Below are 16,370 nucleotides of genomic sequence, written 5' to 3'. Positions count from 1 at the left end.
GTGACCTATTCATTCAAAACAGTTTTTTAAAAGAAATAATATAATTTCTTGATTACATTCCACAAAGTGTGGAAACTTACTGAACAGCTTTAGTGTTTTTAGACTGTCCAAAAGGCATGAAAGGTCATTATCGGGTTTATTATTGACTAGCACCGGTAATGCTAGCGGGTTAAATATTAAGACCTTCTGCCAATAAAAGCTAAGCTTCAAAGAGACAAAATCAGTACAGCACGTTTCACATTACGGCCTGGAATATGAGGCCAGATCAATCTCAACATTTTCTTGTGTTTATCAGCTTGTTTTTTGTATGTTGCAACCTCTCTGGAGTGGCTCAACTTCCAGATGTTTCCATAGCATAAAGCATATGTGAGACAAAGACATTTTAATGGCCCTGAGAAGGAAAAAATATTCTATGTTTTCTGTGATTGCTACAAAGAATAATAGGCCTAAATAAATGATTGACTTCACAGAATGAGACATACAGTGTGCTGTAAAAAAAAATTAATTAGTTAAATTTACTGTAATTTACTTTTTTTTATCCCTGTATGAACCAAAGCCATCTTAAATGTTTGCTGCCAAAAAGCTCTTTTTTTTAAATCAGTAACTAACACTACTGGAACTTCAAACGGGACGGGTTCTATGGTCAAATGAAACAAAAACATAAAATGCTTTTTTGGCAGCAAAAACGTTTGCTTCATACAGGGATAAAAAAAAAGTACCCCATGTGTAAAATGAAATACTCTTCATTTAGAGTATCCAAGAGGGCCTGGACATCTTGTTCAGATACATGGCATCATGGATTCGATCAAATACCAACAGATAAAAAATCTAAACCTGACAACCTCTGCTAGAAATCTTATAATACATGGGCCATGTTTGGATCTTCCAACAGGACAGTGATCCAAAAACAAACATCAAAATGAAAACACAAATGGGTCTCTGAGCACAAAACCAAGCATCTGCAATGGCCATCCCAATCCCTGACCTGAACCCTAATATGAGTGGACTGAACTGAAGAGAAGAAGCGCAGACATGGATCTGGGAATCTGGAGAGATTCTGTATGGAGGAATGGTCTCTGATCTCTTGTCAGCCGTTCTCCAAACTCATCAGGCATTATAGGAGAAAACTCAGAGCTGTTATCTTGGAAAAAGGAGGTTGCAAAAAGTATTTAATAAAGGGGGCAAATAATTGTTCCCAACGTGTTTTGGAGAAAAACATTTATTTCATAATGTGATTTTCTCCCCACTTTCAATTATTTTAATAAAAGGTTAGATTTTTGCTTCTTTAAAAAAAAATATATATATATATATATCAAAAGGATAAACAATGCAGATTTATTTTTTACAGCCATCTTTGATCATATTTACCAAGGGGGCAAATAATTCTGACTAGCACTGTATATCCAGCAATCTAAGGAGTCGAAAGATTGCTATTTATAAAGTGTAAAATGAGCAGATGGATTCACAAAGCTGCAAATCATTTAGACAGCCTGAGGATCATCAAGTCAAAACACGCCACACCAGTATAAATGTGTGCATCCTCATATACAAATATAGATCAACTTACACTTATGTAGTTATTATTTATGAAGAATATTTAGTATAGCCTATAGCCTACAGTCACAATTTTCACACCCAAAAAAATAAATAAAAATAATATATATATATGATAGCCTTTTTTTTCGCTCGTCAATAAAATTCACAAGTTGCAATTCCTAGACAAAAGGAGTTCAGTCATGACACAATGTTTTTACGATTATTGCTTGTATCTTCGCGTATGCCTAGGTCACTTTATGAGCACACTTTTCAATCAGTCATGTCATAGCAATTCTAATGACGTCATTTCCACGTTTGATGCATTATGTAAGGGATAATGTAGGAGGTACTCTAAAAACTCTGCTGCATGTAAGACTCTGCAATGGTGTCAATCATTTAAGCTAGTTTAATATTTATGTAATGTAACCCTTTGTATTGTGTATTGTTCATTGTTTATTATCGTCTTGTTTAGTATTTGTTATTGCATTTAAAAAGAAAAAAAAGGGATAACGTAGAGCGAGGCGGTTGTTATAGCGAATACAACCCCGACAGGCTGATCAGGACCCCGACCACTGATCGTATTCGCTATAATAACCGCTTCGCTCTACATTATCTGGCTACCTACCAAATAAATCAATAATTTGACACAAAATATTGATTTAAAAAGGAGTTTATTGATTTAAACGTAGATCAGTTTTATCAATTAGATTCCGTTAGAATCCTGCTGTCCATAGCAACGCTCTGTTTTTCATGGCAACGGTGTTATACTGGCAGACCGCTGCTAAGTATAACACACCGTTGCCATGAAAAACAGAGCGTTGCTATGGACGCAGGATTCTAAAGGGGGTCGCACACTGGATGAGAAGCGCAGCGCCACGTCTTTAAAATTCGAACACATTTCTCTATGATTGTACACACACTGGCGGGCGGCGCCATTCGGCGTCTGTCCGCGGCGCCCAGCAACGGCTCAGGACCGTGTTCAAAATCCTGCCGCGCCACAGGGCGCCATTTACATAGTTTTATATTACATTTACTTGTCTCAAATCGTAGTTAATGTATACTGACTTCACCCTATTTAGTTTTACATCCATTTACAGAAATCAGCTGCTTGAACGAAAATTGCTGATGTTATCGGAGTTACGCTCTGAGGTAAAGTGTTCAGACTGCAGACTTAGCAACGATTGTATTTAATTGTACAGTATTGTACAATCATTACCTAGTAGAGACATTATCTTAATTCCATAATGTCCTTAAACATAACAATATTGCTGGCCAGAAAGTGCGAGTCCGGGTCCGGTGTGCGATACCTCGGCTCGAGTTGTCCTAGACGCGACGCGGCGCTGCGCTTCTTGTCCGGTGTGCGATCCCCTTAACCGTAGAGACTGAACGGACTATTTTTCTTTAGCGGAAGCAATACAGTCGTTTTTAAATCAATAAACTCCTTTTTAAATCAATATTTTGTGTCAAATTATTGATTTATTTGGTAGGTAGCCATGTAATAAGCAGGATAATGTAGATAATGCTATAGCTGCTAGCAAATACAACCCCTTCAGTTCAGGCTGATTCAAAACCTGATCCGCCTGTGGGGGTTGTATTAGCTATAACAACCGCCTCGCTCTACATTATCACTTACATAATTAAGTTACGCCTTGTATATAAAAAAAAAAAGTAGCCTAATTAGTGATACATTTGAAAAAATATGTGTTTAATTAGGCCTATAATATAAAAGATAGTAATATACCATACCGCAAAGCAGCCATTAAAAAATTCCAGTCCGTAAATGCTGTCAAAGTTAACTAGAATCCGTGTGACCGTGTCCTTTTACAGTGTGTGTATGCGCGTTCCCTCAGCTGCTCCTCTGGGCTCGAGCTGCTGTCAGAGATAGTGAGAGTGAAAATCACACAGGGAGCGCGCGCTCTCTAGCTGCTACTGCAGACACACTCAGCCTCATGAGTCATGACTAATGATGAATGAATTCCCATTCAAGACAGCATGCGACAGATATTCAGTGGGGCGTTTAAGCAAACACATTTTTACAATGTGCTTTAAGCCTGTAAAAAGTATCTTTAGTAATTTTTAGAAATTACTAAAAATGTAATTTTTATGTAATTTTTAGAAGGAAAAAGTCATGTTTATATATATATATATATATATATATATATATATATATATATATATATATATATATATATATATAAATATATAGCCTAGGCCCACCTTATGTTTTTTCTCCTGACCATAGACGACACAAAATCTAATCTCAGCACTTTTGATGGATGGCTATTTTTAATTTAGTAATTTCATCTGAATATTAATTTGTGATATTTAGTCAGTCGAAACAATTTTGAGGTTAATTTATCTAATTTTGTGTCTCTGGAAAATAGGGATCTTATTTACTATTATGTTAAATATCAAAGTTGTTTGTGTCTGTTTGTTAATGAGGGATTTGTGGACACATTCATGTTTGTAGATTTGTGGAGTAAAAATTATAGTTTTATTTTGAAGTAAAAAGATCAAATTAGACCACTGGGGTAAGACGAGCCACCCAGAATTGGCACAAAAGGCCAGAGTGGCATATTGTTACTAGTGTTGTTATTTTTAAATTGAATAATTATTGTAATTAATGGGGCTATTCAGTATTTCTATGAATTCGATGTACATTTCTTCTTTCTATTTTTCATTAAAACCTATTGGTTGAGTGAAAACATTACATTTACATTCATAGTGTTGCTATTATGACACATCTTCAATAAAAATATGGGCAATTAAATATATAAACATTCTTAAGGGGGGCATTTGATCATTAGTCAAATGACGTCACAAGCTAATTCGCTTAAGCAAACATTTTAATAACACAAATGTAATATATACTGTAGATCAAAAGCCAAACTTATTTTGATAAACTGACAATCATTCATAATTCTAAGACATAATTCTTGGAAAGAAAGTAAAACCCAATACCTTTAAGGTTCTGTAGCAATCATGCTGTCTACAGTTGAGAAAAAAGAGCTGGGATTTTTTTTTTTTTTTTGCCTTCCTTCAATTGTCATAATTTCCTGTGAACCAAATATTTTTCTGATTGTGAATCACTTCCTGTCTTGATGTTGCACACACCAGGACACATTCTGCGTAGATCACGTGAAATGTCTAAGGTGAAACCGAATTTTCTGGAACAAAATCTTAAAATTCAACAGTGACATCAACAATATGCGACTATTATATATGTTACATATCGTTCAAGTAGTTTAGAGTGAGCTAGTTTTAATTCTAAATTTGCTCCTTCCCTTCTTTGTCCAGCAGGAGGCACTATATGCACACTCATATTCATACACTCATACACCTATTCAGGATGATCATCCAAATGGCAGTGAAAGTGATTTTAAACAACAGCATTTGTCTTTTTCTTTGTTTATTTAGAAATAATTTGTTTAAAAGCATATTTACATTTACCACTTAAAGTATTGTGAATGTATTGCTTTGAACACTGCTATTTGAGTTATTAGATGGCTATCAATTCACATAACAGAATTTGCAAACTGCTACAGTTTATATAACCCGCTAATAATGTGCAGAGCCATATTTGAACAACTGCCTGTCCTCCATCTATAGGCTACAGTTATTCCCAGCATGTGAACATGTTGACTGATACATAGAAAAACCCCATGCTTCCCTAGAATGGAGGGAGTGTCTGTGTTGTTTGTTATCTCTTCTATGAAGCCTAACCTGTTCTGCGGTGTCATTACTCTGAGGATACCGGGTGTGTGTGTGTGGCTCGGTTTTGAGCAGCATTTTAATCAGCCCGCAGAACCATCAAGCTTCTGTCATACAGCTGACGTGGACATAATTATTGCCAAATATATTCTTTTTTTCTTAGCAAGCTAAAGCTTCTTTGTAAGCTAAAATACAAACTGGTTATAGTTTTTCCTTTCAATTGGTTAAAAGTATCTCTGCTTCACTGTCTCAGGAGGAAAGACAATTTGCAGTGCCTCTTCTCTGGCTTCAGTCCTCCTTACTGTTCATTTTAAAATTATGTCTCCTTTTTGGCAAGCTGTAGAGGAGAAGAGATTTTTCCCATGGGAAAGTGTGTGTCTCATACAGCAAGTTGGTGCTGTAGCATGTCTACATGCCTCTCTGTTACAATTCATTACAGTAGTGTAAACACTTTCACAAACCCTGAACAGAATATATTCATTTCATTACAACACAATACATTAACATCAAGGGTTCCCAGCAAGTTGTAACTCAGTGGAAAGTCTAAAAAAAAGTATTTTCTCGTCTGAGTGGGCAGAGAGCAGGCCTAGGCTACCTGTAAATAGTCACACACACACACACACACACACACACACACACACACACACACACACACACACACACACACACACACGCACAACATGTTTTTCCAGCTTTTATACAAAGTGTGCCTCTGATGACATAATGGGAACACTGTAACAAAGAACCAATACAAGAGAGACATGTGACAAAACAAGTTCTATAGGATTGTAAACCTATATAATAACCTATTTATATTAATTTAAAAACTCATTTTTAGGAAAACTTTTATCTAACTTTCATTGTGTCAAATTTAAGGTGGTGTCTCTCAAATGGTATAGTCCTACACAATTGTTTGTTTGAAATGTAGGCTATCTGATGATCTGATTGGTCCGAGTAGGCCTATGCAAATATGGGAGGTGGGTAAGGTTTTGATTGGAAAAACCTGAAATGAGTGCCCTAACCTGCTAATTACACATTTTCCTTTATAGGGACGCACGATGTCGGAGTCTTGTAAATTATAGACCGATTTTAGTGATTTTTTAAGCAATCTATCAGGATTGGACGGTGTGAGATCGCATATGCCATACTTATTTATGGATACTCCTTATTGTTTTATCAAACATTTATCTAAAAACTATAAAAAACATAATCAATAATGTGCATGCGATGCTTAAATTAACTTCCGTAAATTTTTTTTAAAAAAAAGATCTGCACAATTCAAAATTGACACGAAAGTGATGTCGTCTTATAGACTATATTATTCTGCCCAAACTTTTTAAATAATAATAATTTACTTATAAAGCGCTTTTAACAATGTCGCTGTACAGCGCATCGCAATAACATTAGCAACAACTTATTTAAAAAATATATATTACGTAAGTGATCTCAAACGGTCCGATGCGCGTGTAAACAAAACTTCATTTCCCACACTGCAAAGCTCGAAACGCTACATCAAACAGCTGACTGGGGGTGAAACTTATGCGAGCGCTTCTCTCAGGGCTCCGCGGGAAATAGTCGACATACAACGTTTGAGGCGGAACAAGCTGACAAGGCGTTCTGGTTTGCTGTCAAACCAGACCACGAGTATGTTTGAGGAGTATGCTTGCGCTCTGAACTAGTACATAATTCATTTGGAGTAGGACTGTCACCTCCGTTTAGTCTACATGCGTTCACAAACATGTCTTTGGACTAGTGTTTGCTGTAGTTCGCGCTCATGCCCCTAAACCCGTGCCAATGCCGAGGAATGGATACTGTCTCTAGCAAAGGTGGAAACATGGTAGCAAGTGATGAGGAGCATGTGGACGGGAGCGATGGCAGTAACGCGGGGATGGACGCGCTTCACCAGTGCAAACTCATCCAGAACTTGATCGAGATCTCCATCTCTAGTCTGAAGGGGCTCCGGACCAAGTGCGCCGCGTCTAACGACCTGACCCAACACGAGATACGCGCTTTTGAGGTAACGTAGGATTTAGTTTTTGCCTATGTGTCTTGTAATATCAAGCTTCGGTGCATCATTCTAGACACTGTTCATTCCAGGTTGCAGGTTATTACTTAACAAGTTTGTACCATGACACTAGGGTGATTCAGACTGCGAATGATAGTTATGTCCTAATAATAATGTTTGCTTTGTAGGTGCAAACCATCATCAATCATCATTCATTTTTCTTCTCTATTAGGCCTAATACATTGACACTAACGTCATAAATGCTAGGGTCATGGAAACCCCCTCTTGGCTCACATTGTTTCCTGGTTCTTGAGATGGTTATTGAGGTTACATCTGCCTACCCTATCCTGATGTCAGGTTTTTCTTGTGTAATGTTGTGCATTGTGAAGTAAAAACGTTTTGCACTTGAAGAAATGAACAGCACTTGTTTTGAGTAATAACATGGAGCGGGTCACTCCTTTATATTGTGATCACATGACCAGATGTGCCATGAAAATTATAATGTTTATATGATATGGTGCTTTAAGGCAGTGCTTCACAAAGCACAAACCGATCTTTAAAGGGATAGTTCAACTAAAACATGAAAATTCTGTCATTATTTACTCTCCCTCATGTCGTTCTAAACCCGTAAGACCTTTGTTCATCTTCGGAACACAAATGAAGATATTTTTGATGAAATCTGAGAGCTTTCTGTCCCTCCATTGACAGCAATGTCATTGCAACTTTTAAGGCCCAGAAAGGTGGTAAAACATTGTTAAAATAGTCCATGTAACTACAGTAGTTCAACCAATGTTATGAAGCGATGAGAATACTTTTTGTGCGCAAAAAAACCTAAAATAAGAGAATGACATGGAAGAGAAGAGATTGTTGAATAAAGTCTTTATTTTGGGAGGGGTTTGCGGACAAAAACTATTCTCGTCGCTTCATAAAATGAAAGGTTGGACCACTGTAGTTACATGGACTATTTTAACAATGTTTTTAACACCTTTCTGGGCCTTGAAAGTTGCAATGACGTTGCTGTCAATGGAGGGACAGAAAGCTCTCAGATTTCATAAAAAATATCTTCATTTGTATTCTGAAGATGAACGAAGGTCTTACGGGTTTGGAACGACATGAGGGTGAGTAATTAATGACAGAATTTTCATTTTTGGGTGAACTAACCCTTTAAGACTTTCGTTCATCTTCGGAACACAAATGAAGATCTTTTTAATGAAGCTTTTTTGTACTCTTCATAGACAGCGATGCAACTACACTTTGACACTTCAAAAAGTTCACAAAGAGATCGTAAAACTAATCCATATGAATTGAGCGGTTTAGTCCAAATTTTCTGAAGCATGTCAATCACTTTATCATAAACAGCTTTTATTTAGGCTTTTATTCATATTTAAACATTGATCAGCGGACATAAACAGAAGCTCATCTGAACCTGCTTGACGTGCGAGAACAAACCTCATTGGTTCTTGCGGAAGCTCAAACGTGTTACGTAACACGAATGAACCTCATTGGTTCTTGTGGAAGCTCAAACTTGCTGCGTAACACACAGAAATTAACCTCATTGGTTCTCGCACGTCAAGTGAACATGCTTGAGCTTCTGTTTACCACAACTGATGTGTGAGTTAATGAATGTTTATATATGTGAATAAAAGCCTAAATTTGGACTAAACCGCTCAATTCAAATGGATTAGTTGTACTATGATCTCTCTATTAACTTTTTGAAGTGATTTTTCAATAATGATGAAGATGAAGATGATTTTGAAGATGTTGTAAATGCTTTCATATTGAATAATTGTCATCCTCATCCTCATGATAATCACTGCAATGGAATACTTTTGCAGTAGTCTATTGTAGATGAATAAACTAGTCAAAGTCCTCAAGCTGATCTAAAAATATGTTCCATCATGTCAATCAAGCTGTTATTTAGCTTTGCAAACAAGAAGAGCATATGTCAGAGGAGTGTTAGTGCTATTTTTAACCATACACAGGTATTTTGTAACAGTGGTTAATCCCTCCCACAAAAGTGAACTGAAATCCAAAGTTGGTTGAACCTGTGGAACAGTGTCACTTTTAGTCATGGTTGCATTTTTTTGAAACACCAGAACAAGTGGCTTTTCCACGAATACAAACTTATCTACTTAGTAAGGTCAAGCACCTTCTTCTCTGAATCAAAACATGGCTTTCATGTTCCCTCCTAGATATTCATGCTTGCAGACTCAAACTTTTAAATAATCAAGTTTGGGCTTGAGGCTTTGTTAAATAAACTATCTAACTTTGAAGATTTTATGATGCTAGTTCTCACAGACACAGGTAATTGTTACTTTGTGGTGGGTTTTGGTGCTTGTTTTGGAGATACTTATCTACTGGCTGTGTAGTCTTAGGGAGGTGCTTCAAGTTTTTCTCATGATTAAATACAGAAATAGCACTCGTTCAAGTCAGGTCATGTCATGTTTTTCTCACTTTTATTATTATAAGCCAAGTGCAAGAAAGAGAATGAAATACATGTTGTTTGAAACCACATCAACATTTATATAACAGAGTATGATAATGTGTGGTGGTGACCAAGGCCACACAGTGAACTGTAATTACAAGCAATATACAATAAATAGTAAGCAATAAGTACCTAGAGGGCTATATATAAAGTAAAATATAGTGTTAAACAGTGCAGACAGTGTCAAATGGATTTGTGTTGCCAGATGTAAACGTATACAGATTCTAGTGCTCATAAAATGACTGTAATGCGGCAAGGATTGTGCTGAGGTAGAACAATAACAAGCAGAGTCAGGAGTATGGGTTGCATTTCTGCATTGGGTGGGGGTGGACAGTCCATTTGTTGATTGTCAGTCATTGGATAGTCTGAAAAGAGTCATGGCCACCTGCTGTTTCTTGACTTCAAAGTTAACCTTTCTCAACACCGGTGTCACCATGGTTGTGCATACACCTTGCGGACCCAAATATCCAAACATAAAAGCAATTACATAAGCTGATGACATCAACAAGATGGCATAAAAAAAAGTCTGATGAAAAGAAAACAATCACAAAATGATTGGAGCGGTCAGACAAATCAACTGCTCACAGTGTCAAAGACGTGCACCTTAACAGTGACCTCAACACAAGGACCCTGATCTCCTCTTTCTTAACCATACAGAGGAGACTAAATGGGATAGTTCACCCAAAAATGAAAATTCTTTCATAATTTTCTCACCCTCAAGTTGTTCCAAACCTGTATACATTTCTTTGTTCTGCTTGAACACAAAAGAAGATGTTTGGGAGAGTGTTTGTAACCAAGCAGATCTCAAAAAAAAAAAAAAATCCTATGGTAGTCAATGGGGGGCAAGATCTTCCTGGTAACCAACATTATTCCAAATATCTTCCTTTATGTACAGTAGAACAAAAAATGTGTACAGGTTTGGAACAACTTGAGGGTGAGTAAATGATGACAGAATTTTCATTTTTGGGTGAACTATCCCATTTAGTCTCCTCTGTATGGTTAAAGAAGAGGAGATCAGGGTCCATGTGTTGAGGTCACTGTTAAGGTGCACGTCTTTGACACTGTGAGCAGTTGATTTGTCTGACCTCTCCAATCATATCATTTTGTGATTGTTTTCTTTTCATCAGACTTTTTTTTATGCCATCTTGTTGATGTCATCAGCTTATGTAATTGCTTTTATGTTTGGATCTTTGGGTCCGCAAGGTGTGTACACAACCCTGGTGACATTGAGAAAGGTTAACTTTGAAGTCAAGAAACAGCAGGTGGCCATGACCCTTTTGATACCTGTGGAGACATAGGTCCAGTGTGCACTCTGTAGCCAGATTGGCAAGCAGTATTAAAAGCTTTCAGTGGACAGTTGTGGAGGGCTGAGAGAAGACTGACACAGTATGGCGTCAGGCCTTGAAGTGTGGCTTGACATCCCAAGGGCCGGCTCAAAGTGAAGGACATGGTAATCTGAGTCGCTGTAGTATCCAGGTGATGGCACGGGATTCCCTATCGGCTCACTTCCTGGACCTGCAAGGATACAATTTGCAAACCCAGTGAAGATGCTGATCTCCAGAGGTAACCAAAATGTGGCCAGAGGGAGCAAGCACATCCCTCTCACAAAGTCTCAATCCAGTCCTACTCCTGGAGAGCCACGTTTTTGCAGAGTACACCTGTCCATGGTTGGAGATCAGCTCTGCAGGAGAATGGACCTCAACAATGGACTGGATCATTTCTCCAACACACCTAATGCTAAAGACCTAGGCTGCGTTCCAGTCCAAAATTGTCATGCCCTTCACTCGCTAACTTCCCTCCGTCTCGTTCACTCGGATGTACGTCATTGCTTACGTTGCACGAGTGCCCACTACTGGCGGAAACTGCAATGGGTAGAATTGGAACGTCCTAAGCCCTTGATCACTTGGAACCAGCTATGGAGTTGATTTTTTTTTTTTTTTTTTTTATTCCCTTTAAGAATTAGTTTAATGCAGCATCCAAATGTAGACGGGTGTGTTTGGGTTGTTTTAAATAAAATAAAATAAAATATATAATTTATATATCATATTGTTGTTTGTTGTGGTGGTGATTAGACGAGATCTGTGTGACGTCACAATCGTACTGCATTGTGGGACATATAGCTGCCTGAAGTGTACATTTGAAGTAGACTCGCTCCCTCGGTCAAAATCGAGGGACGAGGATCTGTCCATATAAACTTCCCTCGTCCACTTCACGAAGTGGAACGCCCTCCAAAATGGCGGCAGGGATTCCCCCGAGGGGAAGTGCTTAGGGAAGTTCGCAAGTGCATGTCTAAAAGTGGACTGGAACGCAGCCCTAGAGTAGCTGTTTCTGGTGTGTCAGGAGCTAAACTCTGCAAGATGGTAACACACCAGGAGCAGGATTGGGCACCTCTGATTTCAGGAGAAGTGGTCGTTCCGTCACACATTGGACCTCAACATAGGGGTGTGTGGTTTCACAATTTTTTATTGTGATCGATTAAAAAATGTCTCCACAATCTTCTTTGAAGACCTGCTTTTCACTGAATAACTTCAGTAGCTTTAATAAGAATCAGTATATATACTGTATATAATTTATTATACAGTGAAGTCTATGTAGTGTTTTATTTTTACATTTGTTTATTCAATTTCAATTACTTGAATGCTACTGTTAAATACACCTACTGTGAAAAAATAAAGCACTCTTTATTTCATTTTTTTATTATATTGTAATTATAATGTGCATCTTTGTTCTTATTTTTAATAAGAGATAAAATAATGAAATAAAGATTTTAATCTTCGCTTACCCCTATTTTGGCCTAAATGGTCTGTCATTCTTTTTTCTTTCATATTTTGTTACCTTGTAAGGCTACATTTTTCAAATATGGTAATTAGTTTTGCTGTACTGCTCAGTCACAGTGAAAAAAAATCTTGAATCGTTTGTGATTTTCCTGAGAAAAAAAATGTGATATGAAATTTTTGGCACTACCTCAGCATTCAGCAAAACAGAAACAGCCATTCACTGCCATTATAAAGCTTGGAAGAGCCAGGCCATTTTTTTAATATAACTCCGATTGTATTCGTCTGAAAGAACAATGTCATATACACCTAGGATGACTTCATGGGCTAATTCTCATTTTTGGTTGAACTATACCTTTAATTTCCATAGCCTTTTAAAAAAAAATTCCCAATCAGTGTGACCGAAACAGTTGGGCAGGGCTTTGTTTTCTCCCTCTGGACACACTTTGATAACCATGGCGATCTGTTTTTCCCGACACTCAAAGCAAAACACAGAGAGATGGTGCTAAATGGCAATTATCGTTTTTATTCCTGTCAGTAAAATCTCACTAAATTCCTGTGGACGAACTGGCTGTCTCTCTGGCAGCTGAGAATCTCTGGTTAGTTGTTTGTCTTCTCTGGTCATTGGAAAGATTGCTATGTGTTTGTGCTATTGTGGCTGTTCCTATATTTAGCAAGCATGCTCACTTCACATGCATGTGATTAGTGAGCAAGATTCCCCAAAGTGCGAAAGTGCGTCTGACTCTGCACGATACAACCCTGCAATGCCGCAACTCGACTAAGCACTTTGGTGTAGACCGAGGGCATCCATCAAAGGGCCGAAGAACAAAAGTACTGGAAAGTCCAGGCCATGCATTCTTCCCTCTCCCTGCTTGAACAATAAGCCTGCGAGTGACAGGCCGAATTGCATTAGGAGTAGGGTTACATCAAGCACTCAGAATAAACTAGACTGTGTTTATTGATATTGGAGAAGACAAGCAGTTTGCATTTTGACATTCTCTTTTATCTGTCTTGATGGTGGAACAATAGAAAATCCTTAGGTTCTTGTTTGATCTAGTAAGGAGAACAGATGCGGACCTGGACACTAGCAGATGTCCTACAACCATGTTACATAATAACCTAAACAACCAATGAGTGTTACGTCTCTGTCTGGGAGCAGACCCACACTCTCTCCTTGTAAAGAAGTCAGGCATTCCATATTAACCGTGATTTGGAGGTCTGGAGGTCACCAAGTCATTGTACCAGTAGGCACTTCTGCTTGACTACAGTATTCAGTTGTATCAGGAAACCGATCACCCTAGGTGCATCTCCCAGTGCTAGTTGCCAACATTCATTGAAAATGCACGACTTTGTCGCTGCAAATCATGAAGACCCTTATGACTTATTTAAAATTCCAGTGGCATTAATAGTCAGCATCATAAGTCAGGATCATGTATGTTGCATGTGAAATATGCACATCTTTAGTTCAATTTGGCCGTTCCATCTACTGGTATCGGCGCATCCCTAGTTTCATGCAGTTTATGTCCAGAACGTAATGTATGTCAGCCTGCACACGAGTGTGAAAGTCTGCCACTTAATCTTGCACATTATTTCTTCACATTTAGATAAGTGGAAGGCCCTTTAAATAAAATTTGTGTTAGAGTCACTTCTTCTTTGTCTTTCAGTAACACCATTGGCTATCACTAAATGTTTTCCACGCTCAGTAGATCTGTGGTCAGAGTCTGTCTGCAAGACTGTTTGTTGTCAGAAGCAAATCATGCGTCGGTTTAAAATGTGTAAATGCAAGGGTTTTTTATTGGTCAGGAAGTGCTGTGCATTGAAGTCACTTTTTCTACTTGTTTTGTGCTGGCGAATAAACTCTGTCAAGTTGTTTTGGGGGATTTCTTGTGGATGGGCAAAGCTGTTTTAACAGGCGAAGTATCAAAAGTGTAGTATCTACCGACAGCTCACCAAACTTCAGGACAGCCAATCTGTTATAATGGCTTGCAAGTTTTGAGAGGTTTAAGAACAAATAAAAAATGACGTCGGTCCAAGATCTGAAGTCTGAGAACTTTTGGTCTGGTAATGATGTCACTAGACTGACCTATTTTATCTAATGATTCACCAGGATTTGAGTAGTAGGGTGGTTAAAAAAATGTGTGGTCTACGAGAACATATTCTAATGATTTGTGCTTTGTGTTGCTGGGCATTTGGTGCTGGTGCTGCCCCTGCATGCTGCAATGACGCCACTTTTAATGAAGGGGTCTCCCCCATCTGAAGACAAGGTGGGAGATATCTGCTGCGGGACATGTATAATGTGTCATCTGTGTTTTAAAAGAAACACACTACTATCAGAGCATATTAAAATAAATAATTCACCCAAAAATTAAACTCCTGTCATCATTAACTCAATGCTACATTGTTCCAAATCTATATGACTGTAATGAAGGTCAATAGGGTCCAGATGAACATTTGGTCCCATTGACTTTCTTTGTATGTATAAAAGAAAACAACGACAACAGTGAGGACACAGGACGCACCTGGGGGCCTTAATTCTAATATTAATAATAATAATGATTAATACAAAAAAAAAAAAAAAATATATATATATATATATATATATATATATATATATATATATATATATATATATATATATATATATATATATATATATATATATATATATATATATATATATATATATATACCAGGCTCCGTAACATGTGAGACTGGTTTTCTACAGATTTGGGATCACCGCACATGTAATATTAATGATATCACATGTTTGTCTCTTGGAAAATGCAATTTGTCAGTAGGTTGAGTTGACACTAGTAGTAGCTTGATTTAGGATGCATATGTAAATATGTGCATTACCAAAAACCTGAGTTTGGATGAATATGTAAATACGTTCATTAACAAAAACTGTAACATCTGTAAAAAATAAAAGCACATTTTATAGGATAAAATGTAAATGTTCTTACTAAGTTAGACTCTACTTTTATGAAAATTACTTTTGGTCTTCCATAATATCATACATTTAGATCATGATAATCACAGGTAAAACCACACATGGCACATAGCAATATGGTTTCTATGGTATCTAAAATGGTTTTATGATGTTTATTCAAAACACAATATACAAAGTGCACAAAACTGCTTGCTTATAACCAAAACTTTTGTAGTTTGGGGGCTATATTTCAATACTACATGTCTACATTAATAATATAATAAAAATGTGATATTAATATTCCCACATTTCTGCTACAATACCAAACAGTTAGTGTTACTACAGCAAATCCATAGTAAATATTGCTGGTTTGTGGATTGAAAAGTATTATAACTGGATTGTTGTCGCACAATGTTTCTCTTGTTTTCCACGTCAGTGTTATTGAGAATGTCAGCACTGTTTCATCTGGCTAGACTAGTGTAAATAACCAAGATATTTGTGGTTTGTAAGAAATATTCTGAGAACTCTGTGCTTCTCACTGGATCTCTGTTTAGTGGTAGCGTGATCGGGACTGGTCAGCAATTAAATGCATTTTGTTCTGAGCACGCGTTGCGCTGTCTTTTGGGCAGAGCTAATAAATGGTCCATCCATGTGCTGCGCGGTTCAAACGAGTAGCGCTGGTTCGTTCGTTTAATGTTTCTTAACATTATGTATGTTTCTGAAATAACAGCACAAATCAGTTTTCAAATTGTCAAGTTGTCACTCATGGTTTACTGCTACACCTGGCCTAAAATCTAGTGCTGTCACCTTGTGTTGACTTTGCAATGGCATGATTTGTAAATTATGCGTGGCGGCCCACATCTTAATATATTTTAATAGACAAGCTGCGGGCTGTTACTTTGGACACCCCTGATTTAACAAACTGCAAAA

At 37.4% G+C, this 16,370-nt stretch overlaps 1 protein-coding gene across 4 annotated transcripts in view; it reads left to right on the top strand.

Annotated features, from left to right (window-relative positions):
* The first annotated feature begins 6,786 nt into the window (after window positions 1-6,786).
* Window positions 6,787-16,370, top strand: part of ksr1b (kinase suppressor of ras 1b) — a 42,707-nt gene continuing 33,123 nt past the window's right edge. For 2 of the 4 annotated variants that reach the window (XM_082179692.1, XM_082179691.1), the window contains exon 1: window positions 6,787-7,264. In XM_082179692.1, coding sequence (XP_082035818.1) covers window positions 7,022-7,264 — 243 coding nt within the window. In that variant the 5' untranslated portion in view covers window positions 6,787-7,021. The remainder of the gene's footprint in view (window positions 7,265-16,370) is intronic. The other 2 variants (XM_082179693.1, XM_082179694.1) reach the window with 2 other exon arrangements.

This window comes from Leuciscus leuciscus (assembly GCF_965113295.1).
Source record: "Leuciscus leuciscus genome assembly, chromosome: 9".
Taxonomy (NCBI): Eukaryota; Metazoa; Chordata; class Actinopteri; order Cypriniformes; family Leuciscidae; genus Leuciscus; species Leuciscus leuciscus.
The sequence above is the reverse complement of the archived record's forward strand: the minus strand, read 5'-3'. Positions and strand labels throughout refer to the sequence as shown.